The 24,033-nt window shown below is 47.5% G+C and overlaps 1 protein-coding gene across 1 annotated transcript; it reads right to left on the bottom strand.

Annotated features, from left to right (window-relative positions):
* Positions 1-19,546: 19,546 nt before the first annotated feature.
* On the bottom strand, positions 19,547-23,393 carry LOC123181296 (cytochrome P450 84A1). Its single transcript, XM_044593555.1, has 2 exons — positions 22,327-23,393; positions 19,547-20,553 (listed from the first exon to the last, which is right to left on the bottom strand). The coding sequence occupies exons 1-2, from the start codon at positions 23,272-23,274 to the stop codon at positions 19,885-19,887; spliced, it is 1,617 nt and encodes a 538-aa protein (XP_044449490.1). The 5' UTR covers positions 23,275-23,393; the 3' UTR covers positions 19,547-19,884.
* Positions 23,394-24,033: the final 640 nt, after the last annotated feature.

The following is a 24,033-nucleotide window of genomic DNA, read 5'->3' as shown; positions in this document are numbered from 1 at the left end:
GCTAGCGTCGACGTAACCCTTTACAACGAGCTCTTCGTCACCTCCATAAACGAGAAACATATCCTTAGTCCTCTTCAGGTACTTCAGGATATTCTTGACCGCTGTCCAGTGTTCCATGCCGGGATTACTTTGGTACCTTCCTACCAAACTTACGGCAAGGTTTACATCAGGTCTGGTACACAACATGGCATACATAATAGACCCTATGGCCGAGGCATAGGGGATGACACTCATCTTTTCTATATCTTCTGCCGTGGTCGGGCATTGAGCCGTGCTCAACTGCACACCTTGCAATACAGGCAAGAACCCCTTCTTGGACTGATCCATATTGAACTTCTTCAATATCTTGTCAAGGTATGTACTCTGTGAAAGACCAATGAGGCGTCTTGATCTATCTCTATAGATCTTGATGCCTAATATATAAGCAGCTTCTCCAAGGTCCTTCATTGAAAAACACTTATTCAAATAGGCCTTTATACTTTCCAAGAATTCTATATCATTTCCCATCAATAGTATGTCATCCACATATAATATGAGAAATGCTACAGAGCTCCCACTCACTTTCTTGTAAACACAGGCTTCTCCATAAGTCTGTGTAAACCCAAACGCTTTGATCATCTCATCAAAGCGAATGTTCCAACTCCGAGATGCTTGCACCAGCCCATAGATTGAGCGCTGGAGCTTGCATACTTTGTTAGCATTCTTAGGATCGACAAAACCTTCCGGCTGCATCATATACAACTCTTCCTTAAGGAAGCCGTTAAGGAATGCCGTTTTGACGTCCATCTGCCATATCTCATAATCATAGTATGCGGCAATTGCTAACATGATTCGGACGGACTTCAGCTTCGCTACGGGTGAGAAAGGCTCATCGTAGTCAACCCCTTGAACTTGTCGATAACCCTTAGCGACAAGTCGAGCTTTGTAGATGGTCACATTACCATCCGCGTTCGTCTTCTTCTTAAAGATCCATTTGTTTTCTATGGCTCGCCGATCATCGGGCAAGTCAGTCAAAGTCCATACTTCGTTTTCATACATGGATCCTATCTCGGATTTCATGGCTTCTAGCCATTTGTCGGAATCCGGGCCCGCCATCGCTTCTTCATAGTTCGAAGGTTCACCGTTGTCTAACAACATGATTTCCAGGACAGGGTTGCCGTACCACTCTGGTGCGGAACGTGTCCTTGTGGACCTACGAAGTTCAGTAGTAACTTGATCCGAAGCTTCATTATCATCATCATTAACTTCCTCCCCAGTCGGTGTAGGCACCACAGGAACATTTTCCCGCGCTGCGCTACTTTCCGGTTCGGAAGGGGTGACTATCACCTCATCAAGTTCCACTTTCCTCCCACTCAATTCTTTCGAGAGAAACTCCTTCTCCAGAAAGGACCCGTTCTTGGCAACGAAGATCTTGCCTTCGGATCTGAGGTAGAAGGTATACCCAATAGTTTCCTTAGGGTATCCTATGAAGACGCATTTTTCCGAGTTGGGTTCGAGCTTTTCAGGTTGAAGTTTCTTGACATAAGCATCGCATCCCCAAACTTTTAGAAACGACAGCTTAGGTTTCTTCCCAAACCATAATTCATACGGTGTCGTCTCAACGGATTTAGACGGAGCCCTATTTAAAGTGAATGCGGCAGTCTCTAAAGCATAGCCCCCAAATGAGAGCGGTAAATCGGTAAGAGACATCATAGATCGCACCATATCCAATAGAGTGCGATTACGACGTTCGGACACACCATTTCTCTGAGGTGTTCCAGGCGGCGTGAGTTGTGAAACTATTCCACATTTCCTTAAGTGTGCACCAAATTCGTGACTTAAATATTCTCCACCACGATCTGATCGTAAGAATTTTATTTTTCTGTCACGTTGATTCTCAACTTCACTCTGAAATTCCTTGAACTTTTCAAAGGTTTCAGACTTGTGTTTCATTAGGTAGACATACCCATATCTACTTAAATCATCAGTGAGAGTGAGAACATAACGATATCCTCCGCGAGCCTCAACACTCATTGGACCGCACACATCGGTATGTATGATTTCCAATAGGTTGGTTGCTCGCTCCATTGTTCCGGAGAACGGGGTCTTGGTCATCTTACCCATGAGGCATGTTTCGCATGTGTCAAATGATTCATAATCAAGAGACTCCAAAAGTCCATCTGCATGGAGCTTCTTCATGCGCTTGACACCAATGTGACCAAGGCGGCAGTGCCACAAGTATGTGGGACTATCATTATCAACTTTACATCTTTTGGTATTGACACTATGAACATGTGTAACATCACGTTCGAGATTCATCAAAAATAAACCATTGACCAGCGGGGCATGACCATAAAACATATCTCTCAAATAAATAGAACAACCATTATTCTCGGATTTAAATGAGTAGCCATATCGAATTAAACGAGATCCAGATACAATGTTCATGCTCAAAGCTGTCACTAAATAACAATTATTGAGGTTTAAAACTAATCCCGTAGGGAGATGCAGAGGTAGCGTGCCGACGGCGATCACATCGACCTTGGAACCATTCCCGACGCGCATCGTCACCTCGTCCTTCGCCAGTCTCAGCAATTGATGTGTACCTTACCAGTACTCGTAGTAGCTCCTGGGTATTTGATACCGGTGCGGTTGCTCATATTTGTAACTCAAAACAGGAACAACGGAATAAACGGAGACTGGCGAAGGACGAGGTGACGATGCGCGTCGGGAATGGTTCCAAGGTCGATGTGATTGCCGTCGGCACGCTACCTCTGCATCTCCCTACGGGATTAGTTTTAAACCTCAATAATTGTTATTTAGTGCCAGCTTTGAGCATGAACATTGTATCTGGATCTCGTTTAATTCGAGATGGCTACTCATTTAAATCCGAGAATAATGGTTGTTCTATTTATTTGAGAGATATGTTTTATGGTCATGCCCCGCTGGTCAATGGTTTATTTTTGATGAATCTCGAACGTGATGTTACACATGTTCATAGTGTCAATACCAAAAGATGTAAAGTTGATAACGATAGTCCCACATACTTGTGGCACTGCCGCCTTGGTCACATTGGTGTCAAGCGCATGAAGAAGCTCCATGCTGATGGACTTTTGGAGTCTCTTGATTACGAATCATTTGACACGTGCGAACCATGCCTCATAGGTAAGATGACCAAGACTCCGTTCTCCGGAACAATGGAGCGAGCAACCAACCTATTGGAAATCATACATACCGATGTGTGCGGTCCAATGAGTGTTGAGGCTCGCGGAGGATATCGTTATGTTCTCACTCTCACTGATGATTTAAGTAGATATGGGTATGTCTACCTAATGAAACACAGATCTGAAACCTTTGAAAAGTTCAAGGAATTTCAGAGTGAAGTTGAGAATCAACGTGACAGAAAAATAAAATTCTTACGATCAGATCGTGGTGGAGAATATTTAAGTCACGAATTTGGTGCACACTTAAGGAAATGTGGAATAGTTTCACAACTCACGCCGCCTGGAACACCTCAGAGAAATGGTGTGTCCGAACATCGTAATCGCACTCTATTGGATATGGTGCAATCTATGATGTCTCTTACCGATTTACCGCTCTCATTTTGGGGCTATGCTTTAGAGACTGCCGCATTCACTTTAAATAGGGCTTCGTCTAAATCCGTTGAGACGACACCGTATGAATTATGGTTTGGGAAGAAACCTAAGCTGTCGTTTCTAAAAGTTTGGGGATGCGATGCTTATGTCAAGAAACTTCAACCTGAAAAGCTCGAACCCAAATCAGAAAAATGCGTCTTCATAGGATACCCTAAGGAAACTATTGGGTATACCTTCTACCTCAGATCCGAAGGCAAGATCTTCGTTGCCAAGAACGGGTCCTTTCTGGAGAAGGAGTTTCTCTCGAAAGAATTGAGTGGGAGGAAGTGGAACTTGATGAGGTGATAGTCACCCCTTCCGAACCGGAAATTAGCGCAGCGCGGGAAAATGTTCCTGTGGTGCCTACACCGACTGGGGAGGAAGTTAATGATGATGATCATGAAGCTTCGGATCAAGTTACTACTGAACTTCGTAGGTCCACAAGGACACGTTCCGCACCAGAGTGGTACGGCAACCCTGTCCTGGAAATCATGTTGTTAGACAACGGTGAACCTTCGAACTATGAAGAAGCGATGGCGGGCCCGGATTCCGACAAATGGCTAGAAGCCATGAAATCCGAGATAGGATCCATGTATGAAAACGAAGTATGGACTTTGACTGACTTGCCCGATGATCGGCGAGCCATAGAAAACAAATGGATCTTTAAGAAGAAGACGGACGCGGATGGTAATGTGACCATCTACAAATCTCGACTTGTCGCTAAGGGTTATCGACAAGTTCAAGGGGTTGACTACGATGAGACTTTCTCACCCGTAGCGAAGCTGAAGTCCGTCCGAATCATGTTAGCAATTGCCGCATACTATGATTATGAGATATGGCAGATGGACGTCAAAACGGCATTCCTTAACGGCTTCCTTAAGGAAGAGTTGTATATGATGCAGCCGGAAGGTTTTGTCGATCCTAAGAATGCTAACAAAGTATGCAAGCTCCAGCGCTCAATCTATGGGCTGGTGCAAGCATCTCGGAGTTGGAACATTCGCTTTGATGAGATGATCAAAGCGTTTGGGTTTACACAGACTTATGGAGAAGCCTGTGTTTACAAGAAAGTGAGTGGGAGCTCTGTAGCATTTCTCATATTATATGTGGATGACATACTATTGATGGGAAATGATATAGAATTCTTGGAAAGTATAAAGGCCTATTTGAATAAGTGTTTTTCAATGAAGGACCTTGGAGAAGCTGCTTATATATTAGGCATCAAGATCTATAGAGATAGATCAAGACGCCTCATTGGTCTTTCACAGAGTACATACCTTGACAAGATATTGAAGAAGTTCAGTATGGATCAGTCCAAGAAGGGGTTCTTGCCTGTATTGCAAGGTGTGCAATTGAGCACGGCTCAATGCCCGACCACGGCAGAAGATATAGAAGAGATGAGTGTCATCCCCTATGCCTCGGCCATAGGGTCTATTATGTATGCCATGTTGTGTACCAGACCTGATGTAAACCTTGCCGTAAGTTTGGTAGGAAGGTACCAAAGTAATCCCGGCAAGGAACACTGGACAGCGGTCAAGAATATCCTGAAGTACCTGAAAAGGACTAAGGATATGTTTCTCGTTTATGGAGGTGACGAAGAGCTCGTCGTAAAGGGTTACATCGACGCTAGCTTCGACACAGATCTGGATGACTCGAAGTCACAAACCGGATACGTGTATATTTTGAATGGAGGAGCAGTAAGCTGGTGCAGTTGCAAGCAAAGCGTCGTGGCGGGATCTACATGTGAAGCGGAGTACATGGCAGCCTCGGAGGCAGCACAGGAAGCAGTCTGGATGAAGGAGTTCATTACCGACCTAGGGGTGATTCCCAATGCGTCGGGCCCGATGACTCTCTTCTGTGACAACACTGGAGCTATTGCCCTTGCGAAGGAGCCCAGGTTTCATAGGAAGACCAGGCATATCAAGCGTTGCTTCAACTCCATTCGTGAAAGTGTTCACAATGGAGACATAGATATTTGTAAAGTACATACGGACCTGAATGTAGCAGATCCATTGACTAAACCTCTCCCTAGGGAAAAACATGATCAACACCAGGACGCAATGGGTGTTCGATTCATCACAATGTAACTAGATTATTGACTCTAGTGCAAGTGGGAGACTGTTGGAAATATGCCCTAGAGGCAATAATAAATGGTTATTATTATATTTCTTTGTTCATGGTAATCGTCTATTGTTCATGCTATAATTGTATTGTCCGGAAATCGTAATACATGTGTGAATACATAGACCCCAACGTGTCCCTAGTAAGCCTCTAGTTGACTAGCTCGTTGATCAACAGATAGTCATGGTTTCCTGACTATGGACATTGGATGTCATTGATAACGGGATCACATCATTAGGAGAATGATGTGATGGACAAGACCCAATCCTAAGCATAGCATAAAAGATCGTGTAGTTTCGTTTGCTAGAGCTTTTCCAATGTCAAGTATCTTTTCCTTAGACCATGAGATCGTGCAACTCCCGGATACCGTAGGAGTGCTTTGGGTGTGCCAAACGTCACAACGTAACTGGGTGACTATAAAGGTGCACTACGGGTATCTCCGAAAGTGTCTGTTGGGTTGGCACGGATCGAGACTGGGATTTGTCACTCCGTGTGACGGAGAGGTATCTCTGGGCCCACTCGGTAATGCATCATCATAATGAGCTCAATGTGACCAAGGCGTTAGTCACGGGATCATGCATTGCGGTACGAGTAAAGAGACTTGCCGGTAACGAGATTGAACAAGGTATTGGGATACCGACGATCGAAACTCGGGCAAGTAACATACCGATTGACAAAGGGAATTGCATACGGGATTGATTGAATCCTCGACACCGTGGTTCATCCGATGAGATCATCGTGGAACATGTGGGAGCCAACATGGGTATCCAGATCCCGCTGTTGGTTATTGACCGGAGAGGCGTCTCGGTCATGTCTGCATGTCTCCCGAACCCGTAGGGGCTACACACTTAAGGTTCGGTGACGCTAGGGTTGTAGAGATATGTGTATGCGGAAACCCGAAAGTTGTTAGGAGTCCCGGATGAGATCCCGGACGTCACGAGAGGTTCCGGAATGGTCCGGAGGTGAAGAATTATATATAGGAAGTCCAGTTTCGGCCACCGGGAAAGTCGGTATTGTACCGGGACCACCGGAAGGGTCCCGGGGGTCCACCGGGTGGGGCCACCTATCTCGGAGGGACCCATGGGCTGAAAGTGGAAGGGAACCAGCCCTTAGTGGGCTGGGGCGCCCCCCTTGGGCCTCCCCCCATGCGCCTAGGGTTGGGAACCCTAGGGGGGGAGCTTCCCCCTTGCCTTGGGGGGCAAGGCACCCCTTCCCCCCTTTGGCCGCCGCCCCCCCTTGGAGATCCCATCTCCCTGGGCCGGCGCCCCCCAGGGGGCCTATATAAAGGGGGGGAGGGAGGGCAGCAACCTACAGCCTTGGGCGCCTCCCTCCTCCCCTGCAATACCTCTCTCTCTCGCGCAGAAGCTCGGCGAAGCCGTGCCGGAGAACCGCTACATCCACCACCACGCCGTCGTGCTGTTGGATCTCCATCAACCTCTCCTTCCCCCTTGCTGGATCAAGAAGGAGGAGACGTCGCTGCACCGTACGTGTGTTGAACGCGGAGGTGCCGTCCGTTCGGCACTCGGTCATCGGTGATTTGGATCACGGCGAGTACGACTCCGTCATCCACGTTCATTGGAACGCTTCCGCTCGCGATCTACAAGGGTATGTAGATGCACTCCTTTCCCCTCGTTGCTAGTAGACTCCATAGATGCATCTTGGTGAGCGTAGGAAAATTTTAAAATTATGCTACGATTCCCAACACATCTTCGGGGCACCATGATCATCTTCGTCACCGGCATGACACCATGATCTCCATCATCATGATCTCCATCGTTGTGTCTTCATGAAGTCGTCACGCCAACAATTACTTCTACTTCTATGGCTAACCCGTTTAGCAACAAAGTAATGTAAATTACATAGCCTTATTCAATGACACGCAGGTCATACAAAATAATAAAGACAACTCCTATGGCTCCTGCCGGTTGTCATACTCATCGACATGCAAGTCGTGATTCCTATTACAAGAATATGATCAATCTCATACATCACATATATCATTCATCACATCTTCTGGCCATATCACATCACATAACACTTGCTGCAAAAACAAGTTAGACGTCCTCTAATTGTTGTTGCAAGTTTTACGTGGTTTGTAGGTTTCTTGCAAGAACGTTTTCTTACCTACGTATGACCACAACGTGATTTGCCAATTTCTATTTACCCTTCATAAGGACCCTTTTCATCGAATCCGTTCCGACTAAAGTAGGAGAGACAGACACCCGCTAGCCACCTTATGCAACTAGTGCATGTCAATCGGTGGAACCTGTCTCACGTAAGCGTACGTGTAAGGTCGGTCCGGGCCGCTTCATCCTACAATGCCGCCGAAACAAGAAACGACTAGTAGCGGCAAGAAGAATTGGTAACATCAACGCCCACAACTGCTTTGTGTTCTACTCGGGCATAGTAACTACGCATAGGCCTGGCTCATGATGCCGCTGTTGGGAATCGTAGCATAATTTTAAAATTTTCCTACGCTCACCAAGATGCATCTATGGAGTGTACTAGCAACGAGGGGAAGGGAGTGATCTACATACCCTTGTAGATCGCGAGCGGAAGCGTTCCAATGAACGTGGATGACGGAGTCGTACTCGCCGTGATCCAAATCACCGATGACCGAGTGCCGAACGGACGGCACCTCCGCGTTCAACACACGTACGGTGCAGCGACGTCTCCTCCTTCTTGATCCAGCAAGGGGGAAGGAGAGGTTGATGTATATCCAACAGCACGACGGCGTGGTGGTGGATGTAGCGGGTCTCCGGCAGGGCTTCGCCGAGCTTCTGCGAGAGAGAGAGAGGTGTTGCAGGGGAGGAGGGAGGCGCCCAAGGCTGTCGGTTGCTGCCCTCCCTCCCCCCTTTATATAGGTCCCCTGGGGAGGGCGCCGGCCCTAGAGATGGGATCTCATGGGGGGCGGCGGCCAAAAGGGGGGAAGGGGTTGCCTTGCCCCCCAAGGCAAGGGGGAAGCCCCCCACCCTAGGGTTCCCAACCCTAGGCGCATGGGGGGAGGCCCAAGGGGGGCGCCCCAGCCCACTAAGGGCTGGTTCCCTTCCACTTTCAGCCCACGGGGCCCTCCGGGATAGGTGGCCCCACCCGGTGGACCCCCGGGACCCTTCAGGTGGTCCCGGTACAATACCGGTAACCCCCGAAACTTTCCCGGTGGCCGAAACTTGACTTCCTATATATAATTATTCACCTCCGGACCATTCCGGAACCTCTCGTGATGTCGGTGATCTCATCCGGGACTCCTAACAACTTTCGGGTTTCCGCATACACATATCTCTACAACCCTAGCGTCACCGAACCTTAAGTGTGTAGTCCCTACGGGTTCGGGAGACATGCAGACATGACCGAGACGCCTCTCCGGTCAATAACCAACAGCGGGATCTGGATACCCATGTTGGCTCCCACATGTTCCACGATGATCTCATCGGATGAACCACGGTGTCGAGGATTCAATCAATCCCGTATGCAATTCCCTTTGTCAATCGGTATGTTACTTGCCCGAGATTCGATCGTCGGTATCCCAATACCTTGTTCAATCTCGTTACCGGCAAGTCTCTTTACTCGTACCGCAATGCATGATCCCGTGACTAACGCCTTAGTCACATTGAGCTCATTATGATGATGCATTACCGAGTGGGCCCAGAGATACCTCTCCGTCACACGGAGTGACAAATCCCGGTCTCGATCCGTGCCAACCCAACAGACACTTTCGGAGATACCCGTAGTGCACCTTTATAGTCACCCAGTTACGTTGTGACGTTTGGCACACCCAAAGCACTCCTACGGTATCCGGGAGTTGCACGATCTCATGGTCTAAGGAAAAGATACTTGACATTGGAAAAGCTCTAGCAAACGAAACTACACGATCTTTTATGCTATGATTAGGATTGGGTCTTGTCCATCACATCATTCTCCTAATGATGTGATCCCGTTATCAATGACATCCAATGTCCATAGTCAGGAAACCATGACTATCTGTTGATCAACGAGCTAGTCAACTAGAGGCTTACTAGGGACACGTTGTGGTCTATGTATTCACACATGTATCACGATTTCCGGACAATACAATTATAGCATGAACAATAGACGATTACCATGAACAAAGAAATATAATAATAACCATTTATTATTACCTCTAGGGCATATTTCCAACAGGTGGTTCATCCCACATGAGCTACTACACGCCGCCTCCTCCTGCTGATCATGCCGTGGCCAGTGCGCCGTTCTACTTCGCGCATCTAATCCCAGTGAAGCTGACGACGGACAATTATTTGTCGTGGCGTGCACAGGTGCTGCCACTTCTCCGCAGTCGCTACCTAGAGGGTTACGTCGACGGTTCGTTGTCGTGTCCTCCACCACATCACCCGGCATACCATGCGTGGGTGGCTCAGGATCAGGCCATCCTTTCGGCGATCCAGTCGACACTCACCGAGGCGGTGTCCTCCTTGGTCCTCTTCACTGCCACGTCCCAGGAGGCGTGGTCTGCCCTTCACACCAGCTTCGCATCTCAGCAGCAGGCCCGTGCTCACACTCTTCGTACGGAGCTGGGGGAGACCAAGCTTCTTGACCTCAGCATTACCGACTACTTCGGCAAGATGACGCGTCTCGCAGACACCTTGGCCTCCATTGGTCAACCACTTCGCAAAGAGGATTTCACCACCTTTGTCATGAACGGCCTGGACGACGACTATGATAACCTTGCTGAGAACATCAATGGTCGTGATACTCCACTTGAACCCCGTGAGCTCTACGCCCGCCTCCTTGCCACGGAACAGCGCGTCAAGTCCCGCCGTACCAACCCGAGTTTCATTGCTGCCAACGCTGCCACTCGTGGAAAAGGGAAGCCCTTCAAGTCATCTGCAGCGGGCAAATCAGTACCACTGACTTCACAGGCTCCGCGGTCGCCTGCCGCTGCCCCCTTCCCCCCGACCGGGGGTGGCCGTTCGTGTGCTTGCTGCCCTTCATGTGGCGTTCAGCTCCCCTGCCAACTGTGCAACATTCCAGGTCACGTTGCTTCCCGTTGTCATCGCCGCTTCAAGCAGGACTTCCTTGGTGTCGGCAACAATGGCAAAGGCAACGAGAAACAAGCTGCCTTGGCCACTCATGAGCCTGCTCGTCAAGCAGGCCACACACCATCATATCCCATTGATCCGACTTGGTATATGGACACGGGCGCTACGAATCATCTGACGGGCGAGATGGGTAAACTCTCGGTTCAGGAGCCATACCGTGGTCATGATCAGGTTCACACCGCCAGTGGAGCAGGTATGCACATATCACATGTTGGTCAGGCCTCTCTTTTAACTCATAAACAAAAATCTCTCCATCTTCGTAATGTCCTTAGAGTTCCTTCTGCTACTCGTAGCCTATTGTCTGTTCCTCAGCTTACTCGTGATAACAATGTTTTCACTGAGTTTCATCCTTTTTGTTTTTTTATCAAGGATCGGGCCACGAGGGACGTTCTGCTTAGAGGTCGCCTGCGCGATGGATTATATGCACTTGATCTGCCTTCTGCCCCTCAAGCACTCACTGGTGTCCGTGTGTCGCCTACTCATTGGCATGCACGGCTCGGCCATCCTGCCACTCCCATAGTTCATAGTGTTCTTCATCGTCATAGTCTTCCCGTTGTGTCCAATAAAGATGTTGCCACAGTCTGTGATGCCTGTCAGCAAGGCAAGAGTCATCAGCTTTCGTTTTCAGATTCGAGTCGTGTCGTCAAAACTCCACTTGAGCTTATTTATTCTGATGTATGGGGGCATGCCCAAACTTCTGTGAGCGGTCATAATTATTATGTCAGTTTTATTGATGCTTATAGTCGGTTTACTTGGCTTTATCTTATCAAGCGTAAATCTGATGTGTTTGATGTGTTCCTACAATTTCAAGCTCACGTTGAGCGTCTTCTTAAGCATAAGATCATTCATGTTCAGTCAGATTGGGGGGGGGGTGAATATCACAACCTCAATTCCTTTTTTAATAAGCTTGGGATTTCACATCATGTGTCTTGTCCTCATACACATCAGCAGAATGGCACGGCTGAACGTAAGCATCGTCACATTGTCGAAACTGGTCTCACTTTACTTGCTCATGCATCGGCACCTTTTCGGTTTTGGAGTGATGCATTTTCCACTGCCTATTTTCTCATAAATAGGCTTCCTACACGACTCCTTGGGATGAAAACACCACTTGAACTGTTGCTTAATGAAGTTCCAGATTATACTTTTCTCAAAGTTTTTGGTTGTGCATGCTGGCCTCATCTTCGTCCTTATAATAAGCGTAAGCTCGAGTTTCGGTCAAAACTTTGTGTTTTTCTTGGGTATAGCTCTCTTCACAAAGGGTACAAGTGTCTTCATATTCCATCCAACCGTGTCTACATCTCGCGTGATGTTGTGTTTGACGAGAGTGTATTCCCGTTCTCGTCTTTGTCCACCACTCTCACACCTCCAGTCTCCTCCTCGCAAGCCACCCCTCCACTGCCTGCTCAATTTGTTGATATTGCATATTCTCCTGCGTTGTTGCCTAATCATGCTGCAGGAACGGGTCGTGGAGCTCGCCTTGAGTTGCTGGAGGAGCCGGAGCCATCAACTGCACCTGACGTGGGGAGTGGCCTCGTGCATGCGCCATGCACGCCTGGACCGGGCTCTTCAGTGCCTGGACTGGGCTCTTCAGCGCGGGCTCTGCCCGTGCCGGCCTCTTCTGAGGCTGGGCCGGTCTCGCCTGGGCTGGCCTTGCCTGGGCTGGTCTCCCCTGCGCCGGCCTCCCCCGAGCCGGTGATCTCACCTGGGCCTGCTTCTCCCGAGCCGGCGATCTCGCCTGGGCCTGGCTGCCGCGCCTTGGTTGGCCTCGAGACGACTGATTCGCCCACCCAGTCGATTGTCTCGCCCGGGTCTGTCTCGCCTGGGTCGGCCTCGTCCTCGCCTGTCACCACTGCATCGTCACCGGCTGCTTCGCCGGATACTTCTTCATTGCCGGTGCCGTCGCCACTTGCTGCACCACCTGCGGCTGTTCCTCTTCGACCATACTCGCAGTCGATCCGGTATTGTGTGTCCCAAGCAACGCACAGATGGGACTGTGGCCTGGCTTGCGGCATGTGTTGCTCATGTCAAGGAAGATCCTTTGACTGAACCGCGTCACTTTCAGGTTGCTCTCGGGATTCCTCATTGGCGCCAAGCTATGGAGCAAGAGTATCAGGCATTGTTGACAAATGGTACTTGGCAGCTTGTTCCCCCGGTCTCTGGTGTCAATATTATTGATTCCAAGTGGGTCTTCAAAGTTAAGAAGCATGCCGATGGTTCTATTGAACGCTATAAGGCACGGTTAGTGGCGAAAGGGTTCAAGCAAAGGTATGGTCTTGACTACGAGGATACGTTCAGTCCGGTGATCAAACCAACGACTATACGGCTTCTGTTGTCCTTGGCTGTTACTCGGGGCTGGTTTCTTCGTCAGCTGGATGTTCAGAATGCTTTTCTTCATGGTGTTTTGGATGAGGAGGTTTACATGCGTCAGCCCCCGGGGTTCGTTGATCCTGCTCGCCCTCATCACCTGTGTCGCCTGGTCAAGGCGCTCTATGGGCTGAAGCAGGCTCCTCGTGCTTGGCATGCCAGATTGGGCTATGTTCTTCGGTCACTTGGTTTTGTTCCCTCTATTGCTGACACCTCGCTCTTCCTTCTGCATCGGCCTCAGGTGACGATGTATCTTCGGGTATATGTTGATGACATTATCCTCATTAGCTCCTCGGATGCTGCTGCTGATCATCTGATATCTTCCTTGAGTGGTGACTTTGCGGTGAAGGATTTAGGAACGTTGCATTACTTCCTTGGCCTGGAAGTTTCACGTTCTTCTGATGGCTTGACACTCGCGCAGCATAAGTATTCGCTGGACCTGTTGCGACGGGCAGGTATGCTGAAATGCAAACATGCCATGACTCCTATGTCTGCTACTGACCGTCTGTCTGCCTTTGATGGAGATCCTCTCACCTCTGATGACGCCACTGAGTATCGTAGCATTGTTGGTGGCCTGCAGTACTTAACTATCACTCGGCCAGATATCTCATATGCAGTCAATCGTGTCTGCCAATTTCTTCATGCTCCTCGGACTTCTCATTGGACAGCGGTGAAGCGCATTCTTCGCTATGTTTGCTTTACTGCCTCATATGGTTTACTCCTTCAGCCAGCACCGTCTCCTACGCTCTCTGCTTTTTCAGATGCAGACTGGGCTGGTAATCCAGATGACAGGCGATCCACGGGGGGACATGTTGTCTTCTTTGGTCCTAACTTGATCGCCTGGGCTGCTCGCAAACAAGCTACAGTGTCCAGGAGTAGCACTGAAGCTGAATACAAAGCAGTTGCAAATGCTACAGCTGAGATCATATGGGTACAGTCCTTATTGAGAGAGTTGGGAGTTTCTCAAACTCAGCCGCCTGTTCTTTGGTGTGACAACATTGGAGCTACATATCTCTCATCTAATCCAGTGTTTCATGCTCGGACAAAACACATTGAAGTTGACTATCACTTTGTACGGGAACGTGTTGCACAGAAGCTACTCCACATCAAGTTCATCTCCTCTAAAGATCAACTTGCTGACATCTTCACGAAGCCTCTTCCACAACCGCAGTTTGTAGGCTGTAGGCGCAATCTTAACATACTTTGTACTTCAGGGCATAGTTAAGATTGAGGGAGGGTGTTAGACTGTATTTACATATAGCTTCTGTATATGTCTTATATATTGTATCGTACACCTTGATGTACCCCTTATATATATGAGATAGCCACACCCTTAACGGGTGTTGTGCAGTTTCCCAAAACCCTAAGTCTTACACCCATTACACAATCCAAAAAGTTGCCATGTTTTTTGGAGAATAATTTTTCAAAACTTGTCATGTGCATTTTTATATTTTTTGGCATGTGCCTGTTACAAAATCCCAAAGTTGCATGCTTTTATAGTAGCATAGCAATTTCATTATCTAGACAATGGCATTTTTTCAATTAGTCCATGACAATTTTTACGAATTACACCATGATAGTTTTATTGTAGGTACCATGACAATTTAATTATTTAGACAATGGTAGTTTTGTAAGTAGCATGAAAATTTTATTTTTTTTAGACCATGGCAATTTTTTCCGTTAGACCATGGCAATTTTATTATGTACACCTTGGCAGTTTTATCAGTTAGACCTTGGCAATTTTATTAATTGGACCATGACAATTTCATTATTTACACCATGACAATTGTATTAATTAGACCATGTCAATTTTATTAATTAGACCATTTCAATTTTATTAATTAGACTCTTGGCAATTTTCCATGCCTTTACAAGGTTTTTTTTTTCATCTTTGGACCATGCAATTTTATTGGACTTATGTGGATAAAACATTTGTTAATCTGTTCATGTTGAAGTTGCCATCAGACCAATTATGTTGTTTTTACAAATTAGAGCATGGAAATTTTGGTTTTTGTAGATACATGTCACATTTGTTTTATAATATACCATGGTTAAATTTCAAATTAGAGGATGGCAGCTTTATAAAGTATAGCATAGAAATTGTAAATTTTTGTGTCTCTGCCTTTTATGTCTCGGATTTTTTCTATTTTTATGGCATTTTCTTTAAAACAAAAGAGTTAATTGGGCCTACCCCTTTTTTCCTGGCTGCTTCATGGGCCAGCTGAGGGTTCGCGTTAACAACCGTTGTAGCGATCGTCAAAAAGGGATCACGGTGATTCGCTTGATCGCTCCTCCTGGGATGAACGAACGAATCATGCGCTCAGTTCCTCCCAGAGCTGATGATCGCAAGCTATCGGGGGCCTTATTTTTCTGCTTCATTCACCCTACCTGTTGATCCTAATACTACCTGTGTCCTGGTTTACTGATCCTCTTCGTATTTTGTGTTAAATTATTATCATAGATTTACCTAACGAAATATTAATGCATGCCACCAAAACTTATATCTCGGATTCATATTTAAACATAATTCCTGCTAATACTATTTTTGCTATATGTAACTTATATTTTATAAGTTAAAATCATAGTCAAAAGATGATACTCACGAGAAGGACCAATAAATCAAGACCGAGGTAGTACTAGACAATGCGGCTCAACAATTCACAATGATCAATAGCGTAAACCACGGTGAAACATCTGGCAGCGGGAGACCGCGAGGCTCCATATTCTGTCAAACATCCCCCCTCAACATGTACACTGACCAATAACTCTTTTTTTCCCTAAGCCGCTGACCAATAACTCGATCCTCATAACAAAAGTGATTTCTTAATTAACTTAGGGCTAACTTATGGGGAAAGTAAAAAAAGTTATGTTTTGGGTCAGTGCGTTTTTATTATATTGCCTACCGACTAGCTGGACAGTTGGTGGAGTTGGGGGGATCTAGTACCGAGAATTACGTTAGATATAGCTAGTTAACCTAGCCAAGTGAGAAGACAAGTGAGAAGATTGTGAAGGCGATGCGCAAGGAGCACACTCATTTTCACTCTACTTTTGGAATTGGCTGATTGTAAATTAGTGTACATATGATGAAATGATCACCTCAACGGAGCCTTTGCACCAATGGGACAAAACACCCTTATATCAATATGACCACTCAAGTTGAAGCCGATCAATAATCATGTCGCCTCAGTCGCGTCAACACCAACTTTCTGCTAATCTTTTTACTGTATGTAAATATGGGCGTCGTCGTTTCGTCAGGATTAGATCATCATTCTCATGTAGCTACTAGATTACTCAAAGGATCATGCCCAATTCTTGCACGCATCATATTCCATTATATAAATATAAGCTTACATGGAAAAGATCATGCTTCATGGGTTGTATTGTTGGGTTTTATGATAGGGTGCGTCGACTATAAATTAAAATTTTCCTACGCGCAGAACAATCAGGAACATGCTACGGGAATGGATCACAGATAGTTACCACTAGACGCGCAGTGCCGTGCAGCGGAAGAAGAGTTGGGGCAGCGCGTCCGCATGGATCGTCTCCTCCTCGTCCGATCTCCCTCGAATAGCCGGTCGTCGGTTCCCACATACAGGTTCGCCGGAGCGGCGCAAGTACACCGCCTCTAACGGTATCCGTGCGTACAGGAGGAACGTCATACGATCCCTATCACACAACCGGCGGCGAGAGGAGGTGTCTATTCGCAACACATGCCAACCCTAGTGACAGCGCCGAAGCGATCAACCAAATGAGTGTACCGCACCTCCACTTTATATAGGTTTCCATCGTGGGCTCAACACTTAGGCCTCGCACCGACCCTAAAGCCCAAAATCTGTTCGGCCGGGATCCGAGTCCGAGTAGGATCACATCTGACTCGTGGAGTCCGATCCGGCCTCACAGATTCCTTCCTTTAAGCGCGCGACCCCTTAGGTTCAAGTCGGCTTGGTCGCAGTTCAGATCACCTCCGAACTGCACGGTTGGTAGCGGCCTCTAGCAAGGCATGCCGAACACCAAGTAGACTATGAAGCTGGTTAGGCGAACCTGTACATCACACCTCCATTCCTTTTGCCACACGATATATGTTGTCGGGCTCAAGGCGAGTCTGTTATCCTTGTGCTAGCACGACCTCTTTCTCGTTTCAGTGATGCCGACCACTATCCGGATTATCTCATAATCCTTGTCACATGGCCATGCTTATCCTGGTCGGATCACACGAGGGGCCCATAGTATATCTCTCCTGATCGGAGGGGCAAATCCCATCTTGCTCGACCATGTCTCGCAGCATGGGTCTGGACAAGCTTGAAACCTACCTTTGTAACTACCCAGTCACGGAGTAGCGTTTAGTCGGCCCAAAGCAAGTCTGTCACCATCCCGAGTACATGTGCTAGCTCAGATCTTAGGACATAGAACGTATGTTGTACTAGGGACTCGCAGATGACATATCGCTGCGTCTCATAGTTGGGTATGTCCGACTCAGACCTTATCTCGACTCGGATCCGACTACGTCGTATCCGACCGGATCCTTCCAGGTCCATATTATCCGGTTAGCATCCAATGCCCCATGGCTAGTGAGACCAAGCCATCAACCGTGTCATATGCTAATTTAGGTGGCGGCGCGTCCACACAGCCCTTTCGACTAGGGACCTTTTAGGACAGTCATCATACAATGCATAGTCCCACAAACAAGTCACGTACTTGCTGATACACATCATCGATAATGTCCAAGGACTAACACATAGAAAATATCATCATACATGATTGCTTCTAGGGCATATCTCCAACATGTATTACAGTCGAAGGTCAAATCTTTAAGAAAGATAGCTACGACTCCACCAGCTACTGATTCATCAAAGGATTCAGCGTGGTAGGTCCTATCAGGTGAAAAATCTTGGGATTATTCTTTTGCAGCATTTTTTTTTCAAATCTATTGTTATAGCAGCTTAGGTATATGTTTGATTTGCTTCAAAGCTTACCTGACTGTTTTTCGGTCGTGGCTAAAATATTGATCCTTGTCTGGATGATTGCAAGTTTTTGGCATGCCGATGCTTCATTGGCAACTCTTGTTCATCTTTCTGACCAATGTTAGCTAAATCACAGGCAAGCAAAAAGTTGTGCCATAGGTTTCTGGGAAAGTGGGCCTATTATGATTATTTTGTACTACCTCTATCCAGGTTTGATAGGCGGGCACAATTTTTTTAATTTGACCGACAAAATGTGTGTAGTATGCTCTTCATTCGACGAATTTAGTGATATATTTCAAGTGATACATAACATACGTTTCGCTAGTTTAGTTGAAGACCTAGATATCCTTGGGAGAGGATTTATGGCACATAAGTGTTGGGGCACGCATATGTTCCTGGTGTCAGTTTTTTATTTTGACTTTCGATTTTTAAAATTTTATATCTTTTAAACAAAAATTCAAATTAAGTTTTGTTTTTATATTCGTGTTTCTCGTGACCCGTGCTGTTAAATAAGATCAATTTGGATATATTTTGACAACTTTCAAAAATATATGATAAGTTTCATTGTTGAAACTTAGTATGAGCGATCGATAAATGTCAATTATTTTGTGTCTACAACCAACACAAAAAATGCTTGAAATTACATCTCTAAAACAAGTTGAAACATGTCGGTTTTAGATGCAAAAACCGGAAGTTTCATCGTTGAAACTTAAAACTTTTTGAGCATATGCGTTGTGCGGGCAACTAGTTGGGCAAATTCCTTACGCGGTCATTTCTTAACCAATTCTGCCGAGCTTTCTTATTTGAGTACCAAAGTAATGTTGTAGTATTTGTTGGTATACCATCAGTTCACCCACAAATATGGAAAAGGTTGTTTTACCGGACAAACCAGATAGCTAGCTGTTCTTACGAACTCTATTGTTGTGTTTGGTGACCAAATCATGTACTCACAAGTTACATTAATGCCTAGATTATCGCACTTAAACATCATCCTGTACGAACTGTGGAAGGACGACTATTAAATTAAGGATTAAATTAATCTTGTCCTTGCACTATAACACTAGCTATTTGCATTACTGTCAATTATATATATTCGGCGTTAGTAAAGAATAACTAGCTATATGGAAGTATATGCATTGATAAACATAGTTGAGTAGTTGTGCACTACTATTATATATTTCCACCATCCCAAAATATTTGAGCGTTTTCGACACTAGGGACGGATGAAGTATTATTTTTGTGCAAATGCCCCGTTATTGTTCTAAAAATCCGAAAAAGTGCCCTTAAAATGCAGACAAACGGCTTTGAAGTACCTAAGCAAATTGCAGAAGCGTGGAGTTCGAATCCATGCGAATTTTTCACATCAAACTAATATATCACTATATGAGATAAGAAAAAGGACAGGCCAATCTTTGCGATCTTAAAAGAAATTGTCATATGAAGAAAATTTACAGAATCTGGGCCCAACAAGTCTCAAACAATACGGTTTTATACAGTTTGTGTTCTTAGTCATAGAACACCATCATATGCTTAATCGTAACCTAAGCATGCACGCAGGTAGCATGGAGATCCACTTATTATGTTTTGCAGTATCAGAATTCAAAAGGCAAAAAAGAAGAAGAAAAACAACAACAAAATGCAAGAGAAAACCACCAAACTCTTGCAATGGCGCCACCACCACCTCTGACCAGACACCTCCACCCTGTGCAGCCGGTAGATACCATAGATCGCACATGCAAGCGTATGATATCACGCCTGATGCGTGCCGTCGACATCAACGTCAGCGACCAAGGGGCAGGTGAGCCGGGGTGTGGGCACGGCGTAGAGCCTGGTAGCGCGCGGCGCAGTGAGGCCAAAGATGTCACTCATGTCGAGCTCCGATGGCTTCATGCCGTCGGGCAGGGCCCAGGTGAACCCGTGGGTGAGCTGAGCAACGGCGAGCTCCAGCGCGTACAGGCCGAGCGCCATCCCGGGGCATGAGCGGCGACCAGACCCGAACGGGAGGAACTCGAAGCAGCCGCCCTTGAAGTCGACCCCGGCGGCCTCCCCTTCCCCCGCCACGAACCGGGATGGCCGGAACGTGTCCGGATCCTTCCATGCCTTTGCGTCGCGACCGATGGCGAAGACATTGATCATGACACGGGAGCCTCGGGGCACGGAGTAGCCCCCGACAACGCAGTCCTCTGCAGTCTCATGGAGGAGTAGCGGGATGGGCGGGTGCAGCCGGAGCGTCTCCTTGATGACACACTTGAGGAAGGGGAGTTTATCGAGGTCCGACTCATCCACATTCCGGTCGAGACCCACCGTGTCAGCGAGCTCCTTCTGCAATCGACGGAGGTCGTCCGGGCTGTGCATCATCTCTGCCATCGCCCACTCGATCGCCGACGCCACCGTCTCAGTCCCACCAAACATCACATCCTGCCACACATCCACGTCAACAGGTTAGTTTATAAAATGAGATGACAAACAGGTGTCATACATGCGTACTGTATATAAAATATACAATACAGTACGGTATATATATATAAGATACAGTCTCAGATGACGCATACAGTATATAAAACGAGATCGCAAATAGGTGTCATGCATGCGCACAGTAACAGTAGGCCGTAGCATAGGTGTCCAATTTTGGACGCTTAGTGCTGTGCCGGTCCTGAAGTTACGAGGTCGTGGTCGTTTTTCCTTTTCGGCGTGCACTCCATCGCAGAAGGGCCGAGGCTTAACATGATTCCTCCCGTGAAAGTAAAGAAAACGATGCGGTTGGTACAAAGCTTAGGGAAGCCGTTGTGGTCAGAGGTTGAGAGCTTGGTTGAGAGCTTTTCACTTAGGAAGGTGACACGCACTACAACACCAAGTCGGCCGGCCGGCCGGCCAAAGCTTATCTGCGTGTGACATAAGGTGAAAACACGACGCACCATAAAAAGTCGGATGCAGAGCCCCAATCTTGGAAGTTTTCGTGCGTGATTTGGTTCTCAGCGCCTGGTTTTTCTTTGGTAGAAGTTGAAAATGATGTAGGGGCACGGTGTGTGTGTGTGTGTGTGTGTGGGCGTGAATGAAGCAAGTGAGAACTGAAAAGTACAAGCAGATTACTAGCAGCCATAGCTGCATGGGCGCGGCTTCTCGCTACCTTTCAACAGTAGTTCCGCCTGCACCGAGCGTGATCCGGATGATCGTTCATGGTCGAGGCGTGGCGGGGGTTTTCCCCCTCGAACGAAGGAACCAAAATAGGTCCCCAGGCTCCGGCAACGCCTCACATATATGTGCCAGCTCTCGGCGCTGGATCTGGCATTGTTATCCGGCCTTCGGTGCATAATAAGGTCTTAATATTCCGGTACGTAAGGAGACAAACATAACTAGTATGGTCCAACGTACCTACTGTATGTATGCTACGTCATGGTGGTTCATGCATGAAAGCGGCTTGCCCGTAGTGTATACGGCGCCACTTCCTCGTTGGTTGGATCGGGCTTTCGGAAGGGGAGAAAAATGTGCTCGTCACGTGTCTCTACTGCTCTGAGGCGAGGTGTCTGCCCCGCTACGGCTCTGGGTGCAAAATGTGGACGAAAGCTCAAGGGAGCAAGCTCGATGATGTGCCCTGACCTCGGGCCAACACATGACAAATAATCTGATAAAAATTTGATTTCTCTTTGGATTAATTTTATTTGCCACAAATATATTAGTACTACTTGCTGGAATTCCGATGAAATTTCATACAACATGGTAGTACCAAGCATAGGCGACTAGCGGATGTCTATTACACCACGTGCTGGACATTGACGTGTGCATTAATCGCCGTATATATGGAGATATCTGCACGATCTTTTTTTTGGTATGATATTATTTTTATTTTTATATTTTTGCATGGTAGTACTTCTGGACGATAAAAACTGACCTCAAAAACAGCTCGATCGCCGTATACCTTACTGGAGTAGGAGTATCTTATTTAATATAATCGTCAGATATCGCTTGCACTCGCCAGGCATTAATCGACCACGCGTAGTGATAAACAAACCATTTTCCCGCAAAAAAAATTAATTACTACCATAAATCAGGATTTCTTTCGAGGTAAAGAAAATCGCTTGCCTTTTTTTGTCCGTTTATCTGGCGAAATATTGCGTTGGTGATCTGTTTTTCGTGCGCATATATGGTAGTAATTGATTAGGGGAGTAAAAACGGAAGTTTTGGTTCACGTACCATGATGATGGCCTTGATGTTGTCACGCGTGAGGCGGAGCGTGTTCTGCAGCTCGTCCCCGCCGTCGCCAGCGGCCTTCTTCGGCTTCGCCTCAGGGAGGAACGCCAGCATGTCGTCCACCATGTCCGCGTCAACGTCGTCAGGGCTCTTGCCCCTCGTCATGTGCTCGTCGATGATCTTGTCGATGAACTCGTCGAGGGCGGCGCGCGCGGCGCGGAGGCGCACGTTGATGCCCTGCGGGTCCGCCCAGCTCAGCCACGGGAAGAAGTCGCCGATGTTGAACGCGCCGAACAGCTTGGAGAACTCCTGGAGGATGGCGATGAACTCGTCCTGCTTGCCGCCGTCGCCGTCCGCGGCGGCGCCCGCACCGAACGCGGCGCGGAAGATGACGTTCTTGGTAAGGTTGAATATGAGCTCGCCGAGGTTCACGGACTCGCCGCTCCGCCGAGCCACGGCGCGGACGAGCGCCGCGGATTCGTCGCGCACGGCGACCCACGTCTCCGGACGGCGCCGGCTGAAGAGCTTCATCACGCACAGCTTGCGCATCTGGCGCCAGAAGGGCCCGTAGTGCGCGAACGCCATGTCGGCACGGTCGTAGGTGAGGTAGGCGATGGCGATGGTCGCCGGCCGGTTGGAGAAGGCACCGTCCTGCGCCTGCAGCACCTCCCGGGCGTACTCCGGCGTCGACACGGCGAAGGCATGGAGCTTACCGAGGCGGAGGTGGAGAAGGCCGCCGTACTGCTTCGCCAGCGCCGCGAGGCCCCGGTGGGTCAGCTGGTCCATCATCGACATGTTGCCGACGATCGGCAGCTGATTCGGCCCCGGAGGAAACGGCGGCGCCTTGCCCCGCTGGCGCCGCTGCAGCACCACGAAGACCACCGAGGCGACGAACAGCCAGCTCAGTGGATCTTGGAGCCATTCCATGGCGGTCTTGGCCAAACCCGCCATTGATAGATACTCGAACTAGAATCTCTAACTTGTTTTTGGCTTTTCTTGGGTGTTCGATTCGACGGTGTGGGTTTTAGGTTGATGTGTTGTAACGCTCTTGGGGTAGAGCTGAGGAGAAAAGTGGAGGGTGCCGGGTTTATATATAGTTTGGGCGGAGGAGTAGGTGAGATCAGGGAGATCTCTCCAGATTAGGTTGAGACATGTATGCTGATAGCATCCACATCATCACATTTTTCAACGTTTCTTTCCCTTGTTTACCCTATTTATTTTGGGATCATGAGAAAGGGGTGGATTAGGAGTACAAATGGTAGTGGGAAGGGCTGGTGTATAGTAGAAAGAAGATGGATTTTCCTAAAGCTTGACTGTTTGCTTGCTGGTGGAATACCATATTAAGTATTTACTAATTATATGAGCACGGAGAGAAGGGAGTATTTATGGCGGCCTAAAAATTCCAGATTAAATTGGATCTCATTTTACAGGTATGAAAGGTCAAAGTCAAACACATATCTTTTCCATATATTGCATATGTCACCGGTCTCGCAATCCCAGGGGCACGCACCTGCGCATCCATCTAGAGCCGTTGATCCGCGCCGTGATATGAAAAGTTGTTTCGGCCAAAAATGGCCGGAAAATAGATGCAAATTTGAAGCCCTCTCAATACGAGACAACATGTATGTTTATCTTGTATGAATACTTCGTGCAACTGTTCTTCTATTCCTATAAGTATGGTGCATCGTCCCTTCATGTTCAATTCCTTCT

Source organism: Triticum aestivum, chromosome 1D (genome assembly GCF_018294505.1).
Source record: "Triticum aestivum cultivar Chinese Spring chromosome 1D, IWGSC CS RefSeq v2.1, whole genome shotgun sequence".
NCBI classification, from domain to species: domain Eukaryota; kingdom Viridiplantae; phylum Streptophyta; class Magnoliopsida; order Poales; family Poaceae; genus Triticum; species Triticum aestivum.
This window is presented reverse-complemented; position numbering and strand designations above follow the sequence as displayed.